The sequence below is a fragment of the Lucilia sericata genome, unplaced genomic scaffold (genome assembly GCF_015586225.1).
Source record: "Lucilia sericata isolate MDLA Ls3-8-SP2 unplaced genomic scaffold, ASM1558622v1 Contig000426F_arrow, whole genome shotgun sequence".
Classification (NCBI taxonomy): Eukaryota; Metazoa; Arthropoda; class Insecta; order Diptera; family Calliphoridae; genus Lucilia; species Lucilia sericata.
Window position 1 is genome coordinate 128389 of NW_023994441.1, and position 24087 is coordinate 152475.

At 26.6% G+C, this 24087-nt stretch overlaps 1 protein-coding gene across 14 annotated transcripts in view; it reads right to left on the reverse strand.

Annotated features, from left to right (window-relative positions):
* Positions 1 to 24087, reverse strand: part of LOC119604762 (calcium uniporter protein, mitochondrial) — a 169765-nt gene that overhangs the window by 3931 nt on the left and 141747 nt on the right. For 11 of the 14 annotated variants that reach the window (XM_037957579.1, XM_037957576.1, XM_037957587.1 and 8 more), the window contains exons 4-5: positions 19225 to 19407; positions 18607 to 18957 (exon numbers count right to left, since the gene is read on the reverse strand). The exons of the other annotated variants lie outside the window; for them this stretch is intronic. In XM_037957579.1, coding sequence (XP_037813507.1) covers positions 18607 to 18957; positions 19225 to 19407 — 534 coding nt within the window. The remainder of the gene's footprint in view (positions 1 to 18606; positions 18958 to 19224; positions 19408 to 24087) is intronic. 14 annotated transcript variants of the gene reach the window in all.

Here is a 24087-nt window from a genome sequence, read left to right on the forward strand (position 1 = left end):
CAACTGACTGACTAAGTTTTTTCAACTGCAGTATTCAAAATGTTTGAACAAACGTATCATTTTATACACAATAATACTAGCACATTTGTAGATTTCAACCATATAGTACATATGAATATACATATACATATATGTTTGAATATGGTCCATAACACGAGCAGACTGTTATATCTAAAAATTTAAGATTTTTAACTAAACCACTTTAGCATATGGTGATTACTTTATTTTGCAAAGGTTTTCAGGCCAGATCCAATAGTATATTGCTATATATTTTTCATCTACATGTATATGCCCAGTAAATAAATAAAGTTATAGAAAACGAGAGAAACCTCCATAGCTGTCAGATATCAGGTAGTTTCCTAGTAATCTTGTCAGATAGAAACATTCTATCTAATATCATAAATCAAATGCTGCTAAGAAAACTCAAATTACAATACTTAAAAATGTTCCCCTCAGATGAAGAGTCATCCTAATCAAGAACATATTTACCACCATTACATGTAAATAAAGCATTTTACAAACAAAGAGATTTCAATTTACAAGCATAAAATTAAAGAGTAAACTTTATTTTGGACTTAATCATGCTGAAACAATGATAAAGGAAAACTTTATTAATATTCAGAGCACTACATATGGAGATCGACCGAATAGGGAAATGAAAGAGAGAGGGAAGGCAAAACGAGGAAAAGAGTGCTAAGAGAAGGGGGAAGGCGAGAGAGGCGAGCGAGCGAACGAGCGAGAGGAGCGAGCGAGCGAGCGAGGAAGCGAGAGAGCAGCGAGGAGCGAGCGGAAGCGAGCGAGCGAGCTAGCGAGTATCGAGGAGCGAGCGACGAGCAGCGAGCGAGCGAGGCTCGAGAGAGCAAGATCAGCGAGCGACGACGAGAGAGAGCGACGAGTCGAGCGAAGCGAGCGAGCGAGCGACTAGCGAGCGAGCGAGCAGAGATAGCGAGCTAGGACGGCTATCTATCTATCTATCTATCTATCTATCTATCTATCTATCTATCTATCTATCTATCTATCTATCTATCTATCTATCTATCTATCTATCTATCTATCTATCTATCTATCTATCTATCTATCTATCTATCTATCTATCTATCTATCTATCTATCTATCTATCTATCTATCTATCTATCTATCTATCTATCTATCTATCTATCTATCAATCTATCTATCTATCTATCTCGAACTAGCTAACTGACTGAATACGGAGTTTCTAAGAGTTTTCAAAGTATTGACCAATATTTGCTACAACCTTCTCACCCTCTTTTGGTCAAAAATTATTCCCATTAAAAAGCGTTAAAGTAGCTTTTCGGACATGAAATATCGTGTTAAATGAAATCAATTTCATCGTGCTTTTGGATGAATATCAAAAAACGTTTTTAAATTGCAGCTGGAGTTGCTCCCAAAGATTTTGAAAGTTCTTGAGGAGTTTGATAATTTTCAGTATAAAAACTTTATCCGGCAAAAGTGATCTTTCTGATTCGCATAAGCCATCTTCAAATAATTTTTTCGATAATAATTAAAATTTTTCAATATAAAATTTCGATAATGAAATATACATAAAAGAATAATGATCATCATTACATACATATAGAAACTTTTTAAATAAGATTAAAAAATAAAAGAAAAACATATTGTAAAGAAAAGGAGATCAACAACTTAATGGTTAATTAGAGCGCATCAGTTCAATTTAAGCGATAAATTAAACTACGCGTACTTACTAAGATACTCGTGTACGATCAATAGAAAAATATACAGAAGTGCTTGAAAATTTCGTACTAAGAGATTTTTAGATTTAAAAGAGAATGTTTTATAGAATATTAACCTTTAAACGGGATATAGGAATATAATAGAAAAAAAAAAAACAGATTAAAAGTGATATAAAATATTAAACACAATATACATATAAAGAATTAAGAGGAAAATTCTTAAATTTCTTTTAAATCTAGAACATTTTTAAACTTCTGTATATATTTTTTTTCTACTTCACAACCACTGTGCATCTAATAAAAACTGCATTGAAAAACAAATAATTTTTACAATGTTCGTGTTAAGACTGTTACGCTGTCATCAGGCGTATCGAAATAAATCGGTCAAAAACATAAAAACAATATAGTTTTTTTTTTCTCTCTTGAAAAAAAAAAAAAAAACAAATAACACAAAAAAAAATTGCACAAAACTGTAGAGAATTTTGTTGAAAAAAATTAATACGAAAATATTATAAATTATAAAAATAAACACAGAAAATTTAAAAATTTATAATAAATTTTCACTCGTTTAAAAAAATAAGAAAACATAAAATAAGAAGTACTTGATTTGGGAGGTACTGTAGTAAATGTGAAAATTACATTGAATTTAATTTGATTTAATTTGTATAATGAAACTGATCGTTATCGCTATTACGGTGAGCTAAAAGAAAATCTATTGCTACTGGGATTAACAGAGATATTTTATTATTTATTTTTCGATTGAAGTTGTTATTTAAAGATATTTAATTATGAATTTATAAACAGTTTTATTAAAAAATATTAGAGAATTTGATAATCTATAATAATCTTTGCTGAATCATTCTCAAGCTTTGTAGTTTAGGAATGGATTGATCAATGCCACAAATATACTGATACTTTGTAGAGTTAAAAACAAACACACAAGGAGTCCCTTAGTAATGGGTCCTAGAACTGAACTAGAACTGGACTAGAACTGAACTAGAACTGAACTAGAACTGAACTAGAACTGAACTAGAACTGAACTAGAACTGAACTAGAACTGAACTAGAACTGAACTAGAACTGAACTAGAACTGAACTAGAACTGAACTAGAACTGAACTAGAACTGAACTAGAACTGAACTAGAACTGAACTAGAACTGAACTAGAACTGAACTAGAACTGAACTAGAACTGAACTAGAACTGAACTAGAACTGAACTAGAACTGAACTAGAACTGAACTAGAACTGAACTAGAACTGAACTAGAACTGAACTAGAACTGAACTAGAACTGAACTAGAACTGAACTAGAACTGAACTAGAACTGAACTAGAACTGAACTAGAACTGAACTAGAACTGAACTAGAACTGAACTAGAACTGAACTAGAACTGAACTAGAACTGAACTAGAACTGAACTAAAACTGAACTAGAACTGAACTAGAACTGAACTAGAACTGAACTAGAACTGAACTAGAACTGAACTAGAACTGAACTAGAACTGAACTAGAACTGAACTAGAACTCTAGAACTGAATTAGAACTGAACTAGAACTGAACTAGAACTGAACTAGAACTGAACTAGAACTGAACTAGAACTGAACTAGAACTGAACTAGAACTGAACTAGAACTGAACTAGATCTGAACTAGAACTGAACTAGAACTGAACTAGAACTGAACTAGGACTGAACTAGAACTGAACTAGAACTGAACTAGAACTGAACTAGAACTGAACTAGAACTGAACTAGAACTGAACTAGAACTGAACTAGAACTGAACTAGAACTGAACTAGAACTGAACTAGAACTGAACTAGAACTGAACTAGAACTGAACTAGAACTGAACTAGAACTGAACTAGAACTGAACTAGAACTGAACTAGAACTGAACTAGAACTGAACTAGAACTGAACTAGAACTGAACTAGAACTGAACTAGAACTGAACTAGAACTGAACTAGAACTGAACTAGAACTGAACTAGAACTGAACTAGAACTGAACTAGAACTGAACTAGAACTGAACTAGAACTGAACTAGAACTGAACTAGAACTGAACTAGAACTGAACTAGAACTGAACTAGAACTGAACTAGAACTGAACTAGAACTGAACTAGAACTGAACTAGAACTGAACTAGAACTGAACTAGAACTGAACTAGAACTGAACTAGAACTGAACTAGAACTGAACTAGAACTGAACTAGAACTGAACTAGAACTGAACTAGAACTGAACTAGAACTGAACTAGAACTGAACTAGAACTGAACTAGAACTGAACTAGAACTGAACTAGAACTGAACTAGAACTGAACTAGAACTGAACTAGAACTGAACTAGAACTGAACTGAACTAGAACTGAACTAGAACTGAACTAGAACTGAACTAGAACTGAACTAGAACTGAACTAGAACTGAACTAGAACTGAACTAGAACTGAACTAGAACTGAACTAGAACTGAACTAGAAATAACTTGAACTGAACTAGAACTGAACTAGAACTGAACTAGAACTGAACTAGAACTGAACTAGAACTGAACTAGAACTGAACTAGAACTGAACTAGAACTGAACTAGAACTGAACTAGAACTGAACTAGAACTGAACTAGAACTGAACTAGAACTGAACTAGAACTGAACTAGAACTGAACTAGAACTGAACTAGAACTGAACTAGAACTGAACTAGAACTGAACTAGAACTGAACTAGAACTGAACTAGAACTGAACTAGAACTGAACTAGAACTGAACTAGAACTGAACTAGAACTGAACTAGAACTCTAGAACTGAATTAGAACTGAACTAGAACTGAACTAGAACTGAACTAGAACTGAACTAGAACTGAACTAGAACTGAACTAGAACTGAACTAGAACTGAACTAGAACTGAACTGATTCTGAGTAAGTCCTGCTCTCACCCCAAAGTTTTTAGTGACCCTACCCACCATGGCCTTATTATGGGATTCTCTCGCTTACGTTGCGTCGAAGATTTTGCATTTGTCAGTTTAACTTCTTCAAGTTCCCTTCCTCATATAGCAAGTAAATTCATTTTTTCAATGCCGATGCCCTCTCCGTAATAGATGTTTCTGTGTTTATCGAGTCCGATGTCACAAATGATTGGCTTCTTTTGCCATAACTGCAAATGGCTCCAAACAAGAAACATCTTGTGGATTTTTTTTTGTCCAGTATTATTCTTGAACATTACCTCGCCCATCGGTCACACAAAAATCTTGACTAGGAAGTTATGAAAATTTCGTTTTCTTTTGTTTCAAAGTTCTTTACCAAATTGATCTGGAACTTTCTTAACTATATACGACTTCAACCCAAAATTAGCTTTGGATCTGCGCACAAAAGAATCGGAACATTAAACTTTACAGACAATTATTCGACTTACATATTTTGCCTTATCAATATCTACGAGAACGTTTTTTCTTCCTGATCCTGGCTTTTTTTCAAAGTTTAAAGACTCACTTCTAATTCCTGTATAGCACGAACCTTCGCTTTTAAGTAAGTGTAGTGGTTAAGAGGACGGGGTCAATATAGATACCTAGTCCCGTTTTGTTTACTAGTGGGTTTGCAGGATTTTATTCTAATATTCCGCTTGACCACGATGTCCTATCTGAGACCAATGTCTAATAGTTCTGTTTACGGAATGCGATATAACCAATATTTGTATTACCAATATGTTTACTATATTTATATTGATAACGTGTTCTGTTGGTCGATTCGTCTATAAGACCTGATCGAGAGTCAGCAACATGTACCCTGAACTTCCTGTAGTAGTATTATGTTAGACTTTTTGTCCAAGTTATAACATAACACCACTACGGAACCATATTATAAAAGTGTAAGTTAGAATCGGTCTAATGCTAATTGGTCTAAAGTCTGTCATAGTTGGATTATGAGTATATTTCGGGAAAAACTTTACTTTAACATTAATATAAGAAGGAAAGAGGCGATTAAAAATCTATTTTGAAAACTTTTATTAAAGACAACTTAATGTAAATACTTACCACAACTAAAGTTTGACCACAAATATTTATTTTCTAAGGTTTTCTTTGTCAATATAACCTTTAATTGTTGGCCCATTGTTGTAAGTTAAAATGTTAAGCTTTAAATAATAAACTGACTACTGCACTTGATACTGTTGCACTATTCGCACCCACCGATAAAAAATACAAAGTTTTGACTTTGAAATATTAAAAAAAAAATGCTTAAAATTTTCTTTAATTACTTTTAAACGTATTTCGCATGTAAGACAAGTGAATGGTGGCTGAAACGTTTATAAGACGGTTGGCTGGTTGGTGGGCTGTTTGACTGAGTTGGTTAAAGCTTCTTGAAGACGAAGAAAAAAACTGGGAATGTGGGTAACTAGTTAATGGTATTATCATTAGACTTATACCAACACAAGTACATATATGTTGTTGTGTTGGTTTGAGTATTTGTTTTACTTGGGTACTTTTTTTATTCAAACATTTAAGTGTTAGTTACTGAGGAGTAATTAATATTTTCATGCATTTTGATTTTTTGGGATTTAAGAAACTACAATAAAATAAAGAAAATATTTTGCTTGTTATTTTTTTTTTTTCTTGTTGTTTTTTATTTTATGTTTTTTTTTTATATAGAAAAAGCACACATGTTTAAACATACTCTATAATTTTTAAAAATTAAAAGAAAATATTTTATTTTTATTTTCAGTTAACTTTCTGATTTTCGCGTTTAAAGACGTTTTTAAACAACTTCCAGTGTTTTTGACTTTGTTACAAATTCCGGTTTAAAATTTAAGAAAAAGTTTAAAAAACTAATAAAATAACATTAAAACAACAAAACATAAACAAATAATTATACAATTTAACGGTAATTTATACAAAAATAAAAAAAAAGTGTTTTATGTTAAAACAAATATTTAGCCATGGCCCACAAAAGTTAGAAATTTTAAGTGATCTTACAAAAAAAGTTTCAAGTTTTTCAAAATTCCAAGTTAAATTAAAAAATAACAACAGCCAATAAAAAGTCCTTGCAATGTAAAATATTCAATAAGTTTTCAAATGGTTGTTAAAAGAAAAAGAAAAATCTGTGCAAATTTGTATTTAGTTGAGTGTATAAAAAATAGTATTCAAGGTCTGCCTTTCTCCCTCACTTCTTGTTATGACGACCATGTGTGTGTATTAGTTTCAAACAACTGAACTGAAATTTAGTTCTCAAAACATTGACAAATGTTTGTGTTAAAGAAAAAAAAAAAAAAAAAAAATATGACAAATATATTTAAATAAATTCTTTATAATATTTTGAAACATGTAATCTCTAAATCAAATGTGTGTAAGTCAAGTGTACAACAGCAGCTGTTTTTTTTATGCCATAAAACGAAATGACAGACATTCCATCTTAAAAACATGCTACACTGGATAAAAGTTAATATTTAAATAACACAAAAAGACAAGTTTCCAAAAAGGAATTAAATTTATGAACAAAAACATCAAGAATTAAATAAAAAGAAAGTTAAGAAACATATCATAAAGAGATAATTATTTAAATAAGATTTTTTATATAAAGCACAATGGGTTGAAGACAAGACAAAATAATCAATATAATAATCTTAAATACACTTCATATTTAATAATTTTTTGAAAATAAAAAAAATATTTTTTTTCGACAATACAAATCATTACCGAGTTTTTGCTGGGATAGTTCAAATTTTAACTTTCTAGCGTTTGGATTGCGAATCAAAACATAATTTATCTCATCTTCGTGATTTAAACAAAACAATAAAATCTTTTGTCTCTGATAAAATACCACAAGAATATTAAAGGCATGAAAAAAAATTCAAAGAAAATAAAATGCAAATAAAACAAACAAAGAAATTAAAACATTAAATGAAAAATGCAGTTTTATACCAAAAGAAATGTACACAAATCCTTACTCATCCTTATTACCCCAAAAGTAGTTAGTTTGTATGTGTGTTAAGTAAGGAATTAAAAGGCGCAAACTTACAAACTTGCAAACACACTCGTATTCATTAATACATTCATACATGATAATATGTATTAAAAACATTTAGTTAGGATGTCCCTTCCAGTTAAAACTTAAACTCTATAAAATAAAAATTATATGGAAATATTTTGAAAATTTTCTATAAAAAGAAAATTTTCTCAAAAATTGTCTATAAAAAAGAGAATTTTCTCGAAAACTCTTTATAAGAAAGAGAATTTTCTCAAAAATTTTTTATAAAAAAGAGAATTTTCTTGAAAAGGCGCATAAAAAACAGAATTTTCTCAAAAATTTTCTATGAAAAAGAGAATTTTCTCAAAAATATTCTATAAAAAAAGAGAATTCTCTCGAAAATTTTCTATAAAAAAGAGAATTTTATCGAAAATTTTCTATAAAAAAGAGAATTTTATCGAAAATTTTCTATAAAAAAGAGAATTTTATCGAAAATTTTCTATAAAAAAAAGAATTTTATCGAAAATTTTCTATAAAAAAGAGAATTTTATGGAAAATTTTCTATAAAAAAGAGAATTTTCTGAAAAATTTTCTATAAAAAAGAGAATTTTCTCATAAATTTTCAATAAAATAGAGAATTTTATCGAAAAATTTCTATAAAAAAGAGAATTTTATCGAAAAATTTCTATAAGATGAGAATTTTATCGAAAATTTTCTGTAAAAAAAGAGAATTTTATGGAAAATTTTCTATAAAAAAGAGAATTTTCTGAAAAATTTTCTATAAAAAAAGAGAATTTTCTCATAAATTTTCAATAAAATAGAGAATTTTATCGAAAAATTTCTATAAAAAAGAAAATTTTTTGAAAAATTTTCTATGAAAAAGAGAATTTTCTATAAAAAAGACAATATTCTCGAAAATTTTCAATAAAAAAGAGAATTTTCTCGAAAATTTTCAATAAAAAGAGAATTTTTTCGAAAGTTTTATATAAAAAGTAGAATTTTCTCGAAACGATTCTATAAAAAGAGAATTTTCTCAAAAATTTCTATAAAAAAGAAAATTTTTTCGAAAATTTTCTATGAAAAAGAGAATTTTCTCGAAAGTTTTCTATAAAAATGGGAATTTTTTATAATAAAGACAATTTCCTCGAAAATTTTCAATAAAAAGAGAATTTTCTCGAAAATTTTCAATAAAAAGAGAATTTTCTCAAAAAATTTCTATAAAAAGTGAATTTTTTCGAAAGTTTTCTATAAAATGTAGAATTTTCTCGAAACGATTGTATAAAAAGAGAATTTTCTCAAAAATTTTCTATAAAAAAGAGAATTTTCTCGAAAATTTTTTATAAAATAGAGAATTTTCTCTAAAAAGGGGATTTTATTAAATTTTTTTTATAAAATAGAGAATTGTCTCTAAATTTTTTTATAAAAAAGAGAATTTTCTCAAAAATTTTCTATAAAAAAGAGAATTTTCTGGAAATTTTTTTATAAAATAGAGAATTTTCTCTAAAATTTTCTATAAAAAAGATAACTTTCTCCAAATATTTCCATAAAAAGGAGAATTTTCTCAAATTTTTTTTTATAAAAAGAGAATTTTCTCAAAAATTTTCTATAAAAAATACAATTTTCACGAAAATTTTCTATAAAAAAATAATTTTCTCGAAAAGATTATATAAAGAGAGAATTTTTCGAAAATTTTTTATAAAAAAAGAGAATTTTCACGAAAATTTTTTCAAACATTTTCTATAAAAAAATAATTTTCTCAAAAATTTTTTACAAAAAAGTGAATTTTGACGAAAATTTTCTATAAAAAGAGAATTTTCACGAACATTTTTTTTTAAAAGAGAATTTTCTATAACAAAAGGAATTCCCTCAAAAATTTTATATAAAAAGGGAATTTTCTCGAAAATTTTCTATAAAATGAGATTTTTTTTTAAAATTTTGTAATAAAAGGAGAATTTCTTCAAAAATGTTCTATAAAAAGAGAATTTGATAAAAAAATTCTATAACAAAAGGAATTTTCTCGAACATTTTCGCAAATGTTCAATAAAAAGAGAATTTCTTCGAATAGAGACATTTTTTATAAAAGATTTTTTTCGAAAAATTTCTATAAAAAGAGAATTATCTAAAAGAATTTTCACGAAAATTTTCTATAACAAAGATAATTTACTGGAAAAGTTTCAATTAGAAAGAGCATTTTCTCGAAAATTTTTAAAAAAGATTTTTCTGCAAAATTAGATAAAAAGATTATCTAGAATTCTTGATATCGAATCCGAATTTATCGAAAATTCTTTATAAAAATTGAATTTGATGAAACTTTCTTACTAATTTCTGACATGCTAGAAAAAAAAGTTCAAGCTCTTCAATGATAAAATTTGGTACTTTTATTTCTTCATACAAAATATTTTTCATGGTATAGAGATTTACAAAATTTTGGGACACCCTTGCTATTCATAGCTGCAAAAACTAGGCAGGACATGTTTCTATTTGAATAAGACGAAGTATTTATGTCCCCAGCAGTGTATTTGCTGTTCGCAATAAAAACACACTATTTTCGTTTAGCTAATGGAAACCAAGGCAGTAGATAAATAAATGAATGGATGGTTGTATTCTATAAATGAATGGAAATGGGATGTTTTCGTTTGGCATTAATAACGATTTTTTTTTTATCCATGAAAAGCTTTTGGCCAAACAAACTTGTTTGCTTGAAAAACAAAATTGAAAAAAGACCATTTTCCCTACCATCACTACAAAGCGAAATAAAGCCGTCTGTTAAAGAATATCAGAGTGAATGCATTCAGAAAAAAATCTCTCCATAAAAATACAACACTTACACACACATAACTGCATAAATAAATATATGATAACTGTATTCACAACCAATTCGGAAACGGAACTGTTAGTTTGAAAAGATCAGTGGCGCTGCTTTTGTTTGCTGTTGTTTTTTTCAACATAAAGATAAAGAAATAAAACCCCATAAACCTCATAAAACCAACACTTTTATACAATTATAAATGTTGAAAAGATTAAAGAAATGAAAAGAATTATAAAAGAGAAATTATGAGCCTAAAAATGAAAAAAAAAAAAAATAAAAATAAAAACACACGACTGAGCAAGTGTTTATCAGAAAAATAAAATGCAAATGAATGGCGTTTATAGTTTCATGTATGAGTTCTTTTTTTATTTTGTTGTCTGGTCTTTAGAATGATTTAAGGTGCATGTTAAAATGCACAGCTGTACAGTAGAACAGAATAATTAAATTGTATTTATTCTTAAAATGATTTCAAATATTTTCTATAAAAATGGAATTTTTGCGAAAATTTTCTATAAAAAAAGAATTTCACAAAAATGTTCCATAAAAAATAATTTTCACGCAAATTTTCTATAAAAAAAGAATTTTCACAAAAATGTTCTATAAAAAAAAATTCACGAAGATTTTGTATAGAAAAGAGAATTTTCACGAAAATTTTCCATAGAAGGGAGAATTTTCTATAAAAAGGGGATTTCTTGAAAATTTTTTATAGAAAAAATAATTATCTAGAAAATTTTCTTCTATAAGAGAATTTTCTCGAAAATTTTCTATAGAAAGATATTTTTCTCGAAAATTTTTTATAGAAAGATAATTTTCTTGAAAATTTTCTATAGAAATGAAAATTTTCTTTCTAAACTATAGACTAGTCTAGACTATAGACTAGCCTAAACTATAGACTAGACTATAGACTATAGACTAGACTAGACTAGACTAGACTAGACTAGACTAGACTAGACTAGACTAGACTAGACTAGACTATACTAGACTATAGACTATAGACTAGACTATAGACTAGACTATAGACTAGACTATAGACTAGACTATAGACTAGACTGTAGACTAGACTATAGACTAGACTGTAGACTATAGACTAGACTATAGACTAGACTATAGACTAGACTATACTAGACTATCTAGACTATAGACTAGACTATAGACTAGACTATAGACTAGACTATAGACTAGACTATAGACTAGACTATAGACTAGACTATAGACTAGACTATAGACTAGACTATAGACTAGACTATAGACTAGACTATAGACTAGACTATAGACTAGACTATAGACTAGACTATAGACTAGACTATAGACTAGACTATAGACTAGACTATAGACTAGACTATAGACTAGACTATAGACTAGACTATAGACTAGACTATAGACTAGACTATAGACTAGACTATAGACTAGACTATAGACTAGACTATAGACTAGACTATAGACTAGACTATAGACTAGACTATAGACTAGACTATAGACTAGACTATAGACTAGACTATAGACTAGACTATAGACTAGACTATAGACTAGACTATAGACTAGACTATAGACTAGACTATAGACTAGGACTATAGACTAGACTATAGACTAGACTATAGACTAGACTATAGACTAGACTATAGACTAGACTATAGACTAGACTATAGACTAGACTATAGACTAGACTATAGACTAGACTATAGACTAGACTATAGACTAGACTATAGACTAGACTATAGACTAGACTATAGACTAGACTATAGACTAGACTATAGACTAGACTATAGACTAGACTATAGACTAGACTATAGACTAGACTATAGACTAGACTATAGACTAGACTATAGACTAGACTATAGACTAGACTATAGACTAGACTATAGACTAGACTATAGACTAGACTATAGACTAGACTATAGACTAGACTATAACTAGACTATAGACTAGAATAGACTATAGACTAGACTATAGACTAGACTAGACTATAGACTATAGACTAGACTAGACTATAGACTAGACTATAGACTAGACTATAGACTAGACTATAGACTAGACTATAGACTAGACTAGACTAGACTATAGACTAGACTAGACTATAGACTAGACTAGACTATAGACTAGACTTATAGACTAGGACTATAGACTAGACTAGCTAATAGACTAGACTAGGACTATAGACTAGACTATAGACTAGACTATAGACTAGACTATAGACTAGACTATAGACTAGACTATAGACTAGACTAGACTAGACTATAGACTAGACTATAGACTAGACTATAGACTAGACTATAGACTAGACTATAGACTAGCCTATAGACTAGACTATAGACTAGACTATAGACTAGACTACACTAGACTAGACTAGACTATAGACTTGACTAGACTAGACTAGACCAGCGGTTCCCACCGTTTTTTACTTCGCGGACCCCTTGAGGAATTTATTTAATTTCACGGACCCCCATACATATTTTGATATCTTATTGTTATAAATAATTGTTCATCCGAAAATTGTCTTAGTCCTGGTCTATAAACCCTATAAAATATTCCCGTACATTGAGAATATTTAGTATTTCTGTGATGTTTTCAATTCCATGGTTTTAAATATAGAATGACTTCTAACAGGATGTTTAATTTTATGATCGTGAGAGCTTTCATGTTCATTTCTCGTCAAGGTAGCGAAAAGGTTTCTTTATCAAATATTGTCGACATGTGCTTAAAGAGTCATGTTTCCAAATTTTTTTGCGATTGCATAGGAGTGAGCTGAGTATGTAAGCTAAGTTTTCGGGAAAATATGTGAAAGTTAGACTTCTTCGATGTTGTTGCGGAATGCGTTACCCACATAAAATATGACCTGAACTCTTTGCGAATGTACTGTGAATTTGGATCTTAAATTTGAATTTTAAAATACCTACGAATTATTTCACTGCGTGGTTTTGACTATTTACGCAAAACGCTATGAATTTTCTGATGTTGATTTAATAATATTGGACAACAAAATGAAGTTAAAATCTGTGTATCACGTCGGAATGGAATATTTATATTTAAAATTAACAAGATTAACACTTTTGCTTACAATTTAAAAAAAATATTATGAAATGTGACCTAACTTCATATTCCGGGATACCAGTATCAGTATTTAATTCTAAGGCAAATCATTATCCGTCTGATATAAAAACATTTATTTCGATACATATACATTTATAAAAATTAGAAATCACGTAATACTTTACTTTATAAAAGTGAAACAATAAATTTGTAGGGCCTAGCTTCATCCTGATAAACGACCGAAACAATAAAATTCAAAAAGTCACCAACAAATCTGGGATTATTGAATAAAAGTTGTGTATTTTAGTATTTATGAAAAATTTGGAGATATTTTTAATATTTTCTAACATATAGAGAATGATTTTTTTCGTTCGTCTTCGCGGACCCCCTAGGATTTTGCTACGGACCACTAGGGGTCCGCGGACCCCCTTTTGGGAACCGTTGGACTAGACTATAGACTAGACTAGACCATAGACAAGACTATAGACTAGACTACGCTAGACTAGACTAGACACTAGACTAGAATTAGAAATTTTCTCGAAAAATTTCTAAAGAAAAATAATTTTCATTAAAATTATCTCAACACAAAGAGAATTTTTTCAAACATATTATATAAGAAGAGAATTTTCTCGAAAATTTTCTTTAAGAAGATAATTTTTCAAAAATGTTTAGAAAAATAATTTTTCCAAAAATTTTCTGTGAGGAGAGAACTTTCTCGAAAATTTTCTATAAAATAGAGAATTTTCTCGAAAATTTTCTATACAAAGAGTTTTTCCAAATTTTCCATAAAAAGAGATATTGAAAAGAGAATTTGTGTTTTAATTTTTATCTAAGCTGTTTAAGTAGTATTTCATGTCATCGTTTTCTGCTTTTTCAGCTTGATTTAAATTCTTATAATTTTTTTTAACTTTGTTAAAGAAAAATCAAGTTATTTTCGAGTAGAAAAAAAAACTTTTTACTAGTCGTCAAAGTAGAATTACAATGCGTTTTGTAAGGGTTTTGTTTTTTGCTTTAAGGCTTTTTAACTTCTCCTGCTGCTGGCTAACCACCACCAGCTAAGCTGACAAAATGGAATAACATTAAGTATTAACATGTTTTCGTTTTTTGTTTTGTTTTAGTTCAAACTTTGTCAAGTGTATAAACTGATGTTACAAATGAGGTTTTCTTCACTTTGAGTTAGTTGAAAGTTGGTCACTTAGAATGGGTGACGAAAAAAATCAATCAGTTTTGTAAAAACTTTTGGTTTTTAATAGAAATAGATTTAGAGTTAAACGATTGGGTTTGGGAGTATTTTTGGTAAAATGTCAACTAAGCAATAATGTGACAGCTTTGATAACTCTCTGCAATCACTTATATTTTCCAAAATTTTTATTACATCCAAATAGTGCACCCTGTTTAGAAATTAGGTGAAAATGTGTATAATTCTAAACAACTTAAAGTGTAAGAATGCATGTAAAAGTTCTTACAAAAAGTAATTGGTGAGTTGAAAGTAACCTCTGCCACATATTACTTTCTCTTTCATGGTGCTTAACTTTACAGCACGTTATTTTACCATTTTTCTATTTACATAATGTTCTTCTATACATTTATTAAATACAACAATTAAGAGAAAAAAAAACTGTACGAATTAATTTACTTACACCTTTATAAAATTACCAACACTTTACCATGGCATTTGAAAAGTGGGTCATTTATGCGTGTGCATTTATGCATACATGTCCTTGGACAGTCCTCTCCACTCTTTATGTGTCAAGTAAAATAAAAGTTGGTAAGGGAGAGTGGGTGAATGAATGAAATTTCCATTATGTTTTTGTTTTCATTTAGCTTTTTTTAAACACGTGTCAAATAATCTTATTATGCATGTGTCAAACGTGAGTGAAGTTGAAAACACGCACAATATTGTTAAATTTTTAATTAACCCGTTCGGTTTGTCAAAACGGAAGGAAGTATCCTTAAAGCGAAAGTTTAAATTGTTGTTACTGTTTGTTTACCTTGTGGTTGTTGTATATAAATATGGATTTATGAAAGTACCTTGTACTTTGTTTGCAATAAGTATGTATGTACGTGTGTTTGTGTGCATGGGAGGTGTTAAAATTGTTAATTTCAAATTTTGCATAATGAACGTTACTAATTCGAAATGAACATAACAACAATAATTACAATAATAATAATGCAATTAATTATTATAAGTAGAATGTAAATGGCAAAGTTTTATGTTTATTCAGCGAAAACATTTTGCAATTATTTACATGCATTCAACATTTTTATTTAAATTTAGTAAAAAAGTTGATAAGTTAAAAATTACCAAAAAAATTTTAAAATTTATTTAATTTGTAGAAAATTTTCTAGAAAATTCTTTTTTTATAGAAACTTTTTGAGAAATTTTTTTATAGACAACTTTCGAAAAAATTCCCCTTTTATAGAAAATTTTCGAAAAATTTTTTTTTTGAAAATTTTCGAAATTTTTTTTTTTTTAGAAAATTTTCGAAAATTTTTTTTTAGAAAAATTCAGAATTTATTTTTTTTTAAGTTTTTGCAAAATACTAAATTTTAGAGAAAATTCTATTTTTTATGGAAAATTTTAGAGAAAATTCTCTTTTTTATAGAAAATTTTCGAGAAAAATTTTAGAAAAAATTCTGTTCTTTATGGAAAATTTTTGGAGAAAATTCTCATTTTTATAAACAAATTTTAGAGAAATTTCCATTTTAAAGAAAATTTTTCGAGAAAATTCTCTTTTTTATAGAAAATTTTAGAGAAAATGTCTGTTTTTTATAGAAAATTTTAGAGAAAATTTCTGTTTTTTATAGAAAATTTTAGAGAAAATTCTGTAATTCTCATTTTTATAAAAAATTTCAGAGAAAATTATCTTTTTTATAGAAAATTTTAGAGAATATTCACTATTTTATAAACAATTTTTAAGAAAATTCTCTTCTTATAGAAATTTTGTTTTTTTTTTTAGAAAATTCTCTATTTTTAAAAAAAAATTTAAGAAAATCCTCTTTTTATAGAAAATTTTCGAGAAAATTATTTTTTTTATAGAAAATTTTAGAGAAAATTCTCTATTTTATAAAAAATTTTCAAGAAAATCCTCTTTTTATAGAAAAATTTCGAGAAAATTTTCTTTTTTTATAGAAAATTCTCTATTTTTAAAGAATTTTAGAGAAAATTCTCTATTTTATAAAAAATTTTCAAGAAAATCCTCTTTTTATAGAAAATTTTCGATAAATTTTTTTTTTTTTTAATTTCGAGAAAATTCTCTTTTTATAGAAAATTTTCGATAAAATTCTCTTTTTATAGAAAATTTTCGATAAAATTCTCTTTTTATAGGAAATTTTCGAGAAAATTCTCTTTTTATAGAAAATTTTCGAGAAAATTCTCTTTTATAGAAAATTTTCGAGAAAATTCTCTTTTTATAGAAAATTTTCGAGAAAATTCTCTTTTTATAGAACATTTTCGAGAAAATTCTCTTTTTATAGAACATTTTCGAGAAAATTCTCTTTTTATAGAACATTTTCGAGAAAATTCTCTTTTTATAGAACATTTTCGAAAAAATTCTCTTTTTATAGAACATTTTCGAGAAAATTCTCTTTTTATAGAACATTTTCGAAAAAATTCTCTTTTTATAGAACATTTTCGAAAAATTCTCTTTTTATAGAACATTTTCGAAAATATTCTCTTTTTATAGAACATTTTCGAGAAAATTCTCTTTTTATAGAACATTTTCGAGAAAATTCTCTTTTTATTTTCGAGAAAATTCTCTTTTATAGAAAATTTTCGATAAAATTCTTTTTTTTTTTTATAGAAATTTTTCGATAAAATTCTTTTTTTATAGAAATTTTTCGATAAAATTCTTTTTTTTTATAGAAATTTTTCGATAAAATTCTTTTTTTATAGAAATTTTTCGATAAAATTATTAATTTATTGCTTTAGAAAATTTTCGAGAAAATTCTCCTCTTTTAGAAAATTTTAGAGAAAATTCTCCTCTTTTAGAAAATTTTCGAGAAAATTCTCTTTTGTTCAGAAAATTTTCGAGAAAATTCTCTTTTTATTGAAAATTTTCGAGAAAAATCTCTTTTTATACAAAATTTTCGAGAAAAATCTATTGTTTTAGAAAATTTTCGAGAAAATTCTCCTTTTTTAGAAAATTTTCGAGAAAATTCTCCTTTTTTAGAAAATTTTCGAGAAAATTCTCTTTTGTTCAGAAAATTTTCGAGAAAATTCTCATTTTATTAAAAATTTTCGAGAAAAATCTCTTTTTATACAAAATTTTCGAGAAAAATCTATTGTTTTAGAAAATTTTCGAGAAAATTCTATTTTTTTTAGAAAATTTTCGAGAAAATTCTATTTTTTTTAGAAAATTTTCGAGAAAATTCTCTTTTTTTAGAAAATTTTCGAGAAAATTCTCTATTTATAGACAATTTTCGAGTGAATTCTCTTTTTATAGACAATTTTCGAGCGAATTCTCTTTTTATTGAAAATTTTCTTTTTATAAAAAAATTCATTTTTTATAGGAAATGTTCTAGGAGATTTTCATTTTAGAGAAAAATTTCAAGAAAATTATCTTTTTTATAGAAACTTTTTAAAAAATTCACTTTAGAAAAATTTTGAGAAAAGCATCTTTTTCATTGGAAAATTTTCGAGATAATTCTCTTTTTTTAGAAAATTTTCCAGAAAATTCTCTTTTTAATAGAAAAATTTCGAACATATTCTCTTTTTGATAGAAAATTTTCGAGAAAATTCTCTTCTTTATAGAAAAATTTTCATAAAATTCTCTTTTTTTAGAAAATTATCGAGAAAATTCTCTTTGCTATAGAACATTTTAAAGAAAATTCTCTTTGTTATAGAAGATCTTCGTGAAAATTCTCTTTTCTTGTTAGACAATTTTCGAAATAATACTTTCTTTATTGTTATGGACTAACTATTAACTTAAACATAAAATTACATTAGATATTTTACCTTAAATTAAAAACCAAACCTTAGCAATTAATTTCATAAAATGTTATAAACTTTATTTCAATAATTACTAGTAACCAATTTCATTACATTAAAAGGGAAGCGGAAAAAACGTTATAATTATGAGTCCTTATAATGATGTCTATTGGGAGGGATATAGAATTCAAAATTGATACATACCAACATGATTATTACTCGTATCAACATTATTAACAATTCCTATAGAATCTGAGTGGAGGGAAGAATAATGAGTTTGACAGGCATTTTGTTGCAATACAGCAGTTGCAACCAGATTCGGTTTAGCAGCAATAGTGGTGGGTGGTGTAGACAATGTGTCGTTGGTTGATGATGTTTTGTCATTGCTGTTTCTTGTGGTCACATTGTGTTGATGTTGTAGCAATTCCTGCTGTTGTTGCTCAATATAATCCTGCAAACGTTTAATTAATACGGATTTTTTACCACTGGCCTTCAGGCCACAACCGCGACATAATAATTTCAATTCTGTCAACTTCATTTGTATTAAATTCAATTCTATTTTGGCGAAGAAATTGTTTTACGTGGAATAAAATGTTAACATTGCATGGCAAAGTGCAATAAAAGCCGAGAGGAAATGAGAAAAAATTAAGTTAAAAAATTAAAGAATAAATATTGAAACAAAAAAAAACTTTAACGAAATAAAATTTTATAAATGAAAGAAAACGGATAAAGTGATGGGGGGAGGAGGAGTGTGAAAAAGTGTAAAAATAACAACGGAAATGTGTTATAAAAGTCATGCAGATTGTTTTCAAATACGAATACCTGTTAAATTAATTTCATTATTTAAGGAAATGTTTTCAGTTTTTGTAATTTTCACATTGTTTTTGTCAACAATGTTGGTTTTAATTTTCCTAACTTTAGTAGCAGTAGAGGGCACGATAGCAGAAGTGGAAGCCTTTTTAATTGTATGACTAGATGTGGTGGTAGTTGGATCAGTAGTGTTGCCTTGAAAAACAAAAGAAAAATGAAAAACAAAATTTTGGTTGGTGTTTAAACGAAACGAAAGAAGTCTAAAATATGTTAAAAATAAAGACCAAACAGAACAAAAGCACCTTTTTTCTTTTTAACCAAAAAACAATGAATATAATGAACAAAGGAAGCAGTTGTTTTAATGAAAAGTGAATAGAACATGAATGAATGAATGCATTTAGATAATTAAATATTTCAGTGTAAAACAGACGAAAAAAAGCATAACGAGGAAATGAACTTAAGATAAAGATGGGGTTATGTTAAACGGAGTTTAACCTCATAAGCAGTTTGTAGTTTTGGGTTAATCACTGTATATTGTTTAACGTCACTGCATATTTCATAAACCTTTATATTTTGAATTATATTTCATCAATAAATTGTCCCAATAGCAAATCGAATCGATGATAATGATGATGGTGATAACAACGCCGATGACACATTTCATGTAGCAACTGCATGTTGGGAATTTTTAAATAAATTTTAGTTGTTCATCATCATTGCCAACATGTATTTACTGATGATGACAACGATGTTATTTTTTACCGATGATTTCTCTTCCTGCATTCAGATTTTTATGTATAATGTATTACATTTTTGCTGTTAAATTTAGAATTAAAGTAATTTTGGAAAACAAAATAATTGCATTTACAAATGACATCAATTTGTTGCCGTTCAGCATTAACTATCTAAATTGTAATGTCTGTCATAATAAATCACAATATTATATTAGTTCATAAAGAAATTTAAAATGTACAAGGATGAAAAAAAAAAGAGAATTTTTTTTTAAAAAGGAAACTTCCTTGAAAAGTTTCCATAAAAAGATAATTTTCTTAAAAAGTTTTTACACAAAGATAATTTTTTCGAAAATTTTCTATAAAAAGGCAATTTTCTCAAAAATTTTCAAAAATTTTCTAAAAAAAGAGAAGTTTCTCAAAATGTTCTACAAAAAGAGAGATTTTTTCAAAAATTTTCGATAAAAAGAGAATTTTCTCAAAAATTTTCTAAAAAAAAAGAATTTTCTCAAAAATTTTCTAAAAATAGAGAATTTTCTCAAAAATTTTCTAAAATAGAGAATTTTCTCGAAAATTTTTTAAAAACATAATAATTTTTACGAAAATATTCTATAAATAATATATTATTAAAAAGTATCTATATGAAATAATTATTTCGCAATTTTTTATAAAAAGGGAATTTTCTTTCCAAAAGAAAGAGAATTGAAAAGTTTATTTTCTTAAAATTTTTTTATAAAAAGAGTATTTTTTTTTTTCAAATTTTCTTAAAAGAGAATTTTCTCGAAAATTTTCTAAAAAGAAGAGAATTCTCTTTAAAAAGAGAACTTTCTCAAAAAATTTTCTATAAAAATTTAATTTTCCTAAAAAATTTCTATAAAAAAGAGAATTTTTCGATAATTTTCTTGAAATTTATATAAAAAAAAAATTTTCTTAAAAATTTTCTAAAAGAGGAATTTTTTTTTCTAAAAAGAAGAGAATTTTCTAAAAAAGAGTATTTTCTCGAAAATTTTCTATAAAAAGTAAAATTTCTCAAAAACTTTCTATAGAAAGAGAATTTTCTCGAAAATTTTCTAAAAAAAGAGAATTTTCTTGAAAATTTTCTAAAAAAAAGGAGAATTTTCTCGAAATTTTTCTATAGAAACAGAATTTTCTCGAAAATTTTCTAAAAAAAGAGAATTTCTCAAAAATTTTCTAAAAAAAAAGAGAATTTTCTTGAAAATTTCTCAAAAAAAAAAAAAAAAAAAAAAAAAAAAATTTTTTCAAAAATTTTCAAAAAAAAAGAGAGAATTTTCTCGAAAAATTTCTAAAAAAAAAGAGAATTTTCTCTAAAAATTCCTAAAAAAAGAGAATTTTCTCGAAAATTTTCTATAGAATGAAAATTTTCTCGAAAGTTTTTTAAAAAATAGAATTTTTTCAAAAATTTTCTATAAAAATAGAATTTTCTCGAAAATTTTCTAAAAAAAAGAGAATTTTCTTGAAAATTTTTCAAAAAAAGAACATTTTTTCAGAGAATTTTCTTGAAAACTTTCTAAAAAAAAAATTTTGTCGAAAATTTTCTAAAAAAGAGAATTTCTTCGAAAATTTTCTAAAAAATTTTCTGAAAAGCGGATTTTGTCGAAGATTGTCTATAAAAAAAGAATTCTCTTAAAAAGTTTTCTTTAAAAAAAAATGTCTAAAAAAGAACATTTTCTAAAAAGAAAGAATATTTTCAAACATTTTCTATAAAAAGAGAATCTTGTCAAAAAGTTTTTATAAAAAGAGAATTTTCTCAAACATTTTTTATTAGAAGAAATTTTCTCAAAAATTTTCTATAAAAAGAGAATTTGCTAGAAAATTTTCTAGAAACAAGAGAATTTTCTAAAAAAAGGAGAATTTATCTGAAATTTTTCTAAAAAAAGAGAATTTTCCCCAAAATTTTCTAGAAAGAAGAAAATTTTTCTCGAAAATTTCCTTGAAAAAAGAATTCTCTTAAAAACTTTTCATTAAAAAGGGAATTATTTCAAAAATTATTATCTAAAAAAGGAGAATTTTCCCGAACATTTTCTAAAAAAAAGAAGAATTTTCCGGAAATTTTTCTAAAAAAAGTGAATTTTCCCCAAAATTTTCTAGAAAGAAGAACATTTTTCCGTAAATTTTCTAAAAAATGGAAATTTTCTATAAAAAGGAAATTTTCTCGAAAATTTTATATAAAAAGATAATTTTCTCGAAAAATTTCTACAAAAAGAGAATTTTCTCAAAAAAATTTTTTAGAAATACTTTTTTTTTTTTAATTTTTCTCGAAAATTTCCTTGAAAAAAGAGATTTTTTGCAATTTTTAGAAATTGTTGTTAAAATAATGTGTTTTACACAATTTTACACAACTATTTTCTTTATGCTGCTTTTTTAATAATCATAAAGAATCCTTTTAATTTTGCTACAACTTTAACGTTTTCTTATTGGAGAAAAAAGGCAAACATATTCCTTTCTAAATGTGATTTAATTAAACCATAATGAGTTGGAGAAAAAAAACCTTACTTTACACATGACATTGATCGATATCATACATAAACTTAACAAAGTTAGAGTAATATGTTGGGTTAAGCAGAATTTTATGTACCCTTTACAACTTTTTTTTTGAGAAAATTTATCTTAAAATCAACTGCTATAATTAAGATTTAATTTAGTGGATTTTAAACAATTTTAAGAATTTGTGATGAATTGAATAAATTATAACATAAATGTCAGTGTAGTAGTTAATTTATAAAGATCAAATAGGGTTTTTCCTAAAAACCAGTTATTCTAATACGAATGACCAACTTGTATCCTTATGACGTTATAACTATGATGAAGCGTAAAATGATTGATGATTAAATGAATGAAAGTTGAAAAGAATGAAAATGAAATGAAAGCTAAAACAGAAGAAAAAACTTAGTACAAGTATAACATACTAATGAAAATATAATCAGCGATATAATGAAGGAGTTCAACATAAATGTCTTAAAAAAAGAAATACTTAAATGACTGATTGACGTTGGCCGTTGGTAAACTTAAAGTTATTCATTTTTGAAATAGAATAATTGTGTTTAAAGCTATGATGAAATCCTTCTTTTTATTTTTGATTTATTAAACAGTTTTCCATGCAAATTAAAAAAAAATAAATTCTTAATAACCTTGTTAATTATTCATGAATATGAAGAATAGTAAAAATAATTTTTGTAACATTTTTATCAAACCTAAATATTTGAGCATGAAATTTTTATGTTTAACAAATAATTTAGTTTTTATGTTAAAATAGTTAAGCGCAAATTTGACTAATAGTAAAAAAAGTGCTATGAAAATGTGCTATGTTACATCAGCTCGAAATTCCGTAGGACAGAGGTTCTTATATGTTTTTCTTTAAGAACCATTTTATTTAAAATAAAAATGGAGTTTGCTTAGACAATTAGTACCTAAACGACTTAGGCGTTCTTCTGTTAATATACATATATATATTAAATATCTCTTTCCCCATATATTTTGGGAACCTCTGCTTTGATACAATACAACAAACGTAGTTAAAAAAAAAATTAATATTAATTAAGTGTCATTTAGTACAAATACCTTTGAACTTTATAGAATGTGCAATTTATCGTGTCTATTAGAAACTCTTTTATGTCAATACGCTAAATATTTAGAAATTTTTTTAAAATATAACACATTTTTTATAGAATAATCCCTAAGGTTAAACAAAAAGTGGTAACACAACAACTACTTTATGTAAAAATAGGTTAGAGTGCTATATTAGGCTAAGACGAATCTTAAATACCCTTCACATACATATGTATAGAATAGTCTTTTATTAACACCTTGAATATTTATAGATAAAATCAAATAGGAAAGTATAGTCGGACATGGAAGACTATATGATACCCTACACCATGGTTATATTTTAAAAATTATTTATTTTTCATAAAGAAACTTTTATGTTGAATTTTATTTTAATTCCGATGTATTTAAGAAATTTATTGATGAAAAACTAAATTTCTAAAAGAGGCTTTATATGGGAGTTAGGGTCAAATATTTCGCCGTAATACTAATGGTTATAAGTAAATTTTTGCACGTTCTTATGCTCGTATTTATCAAAATATCTTGAAAATTGTGGGCTGTAGCTTGAGCACAAGGTTTA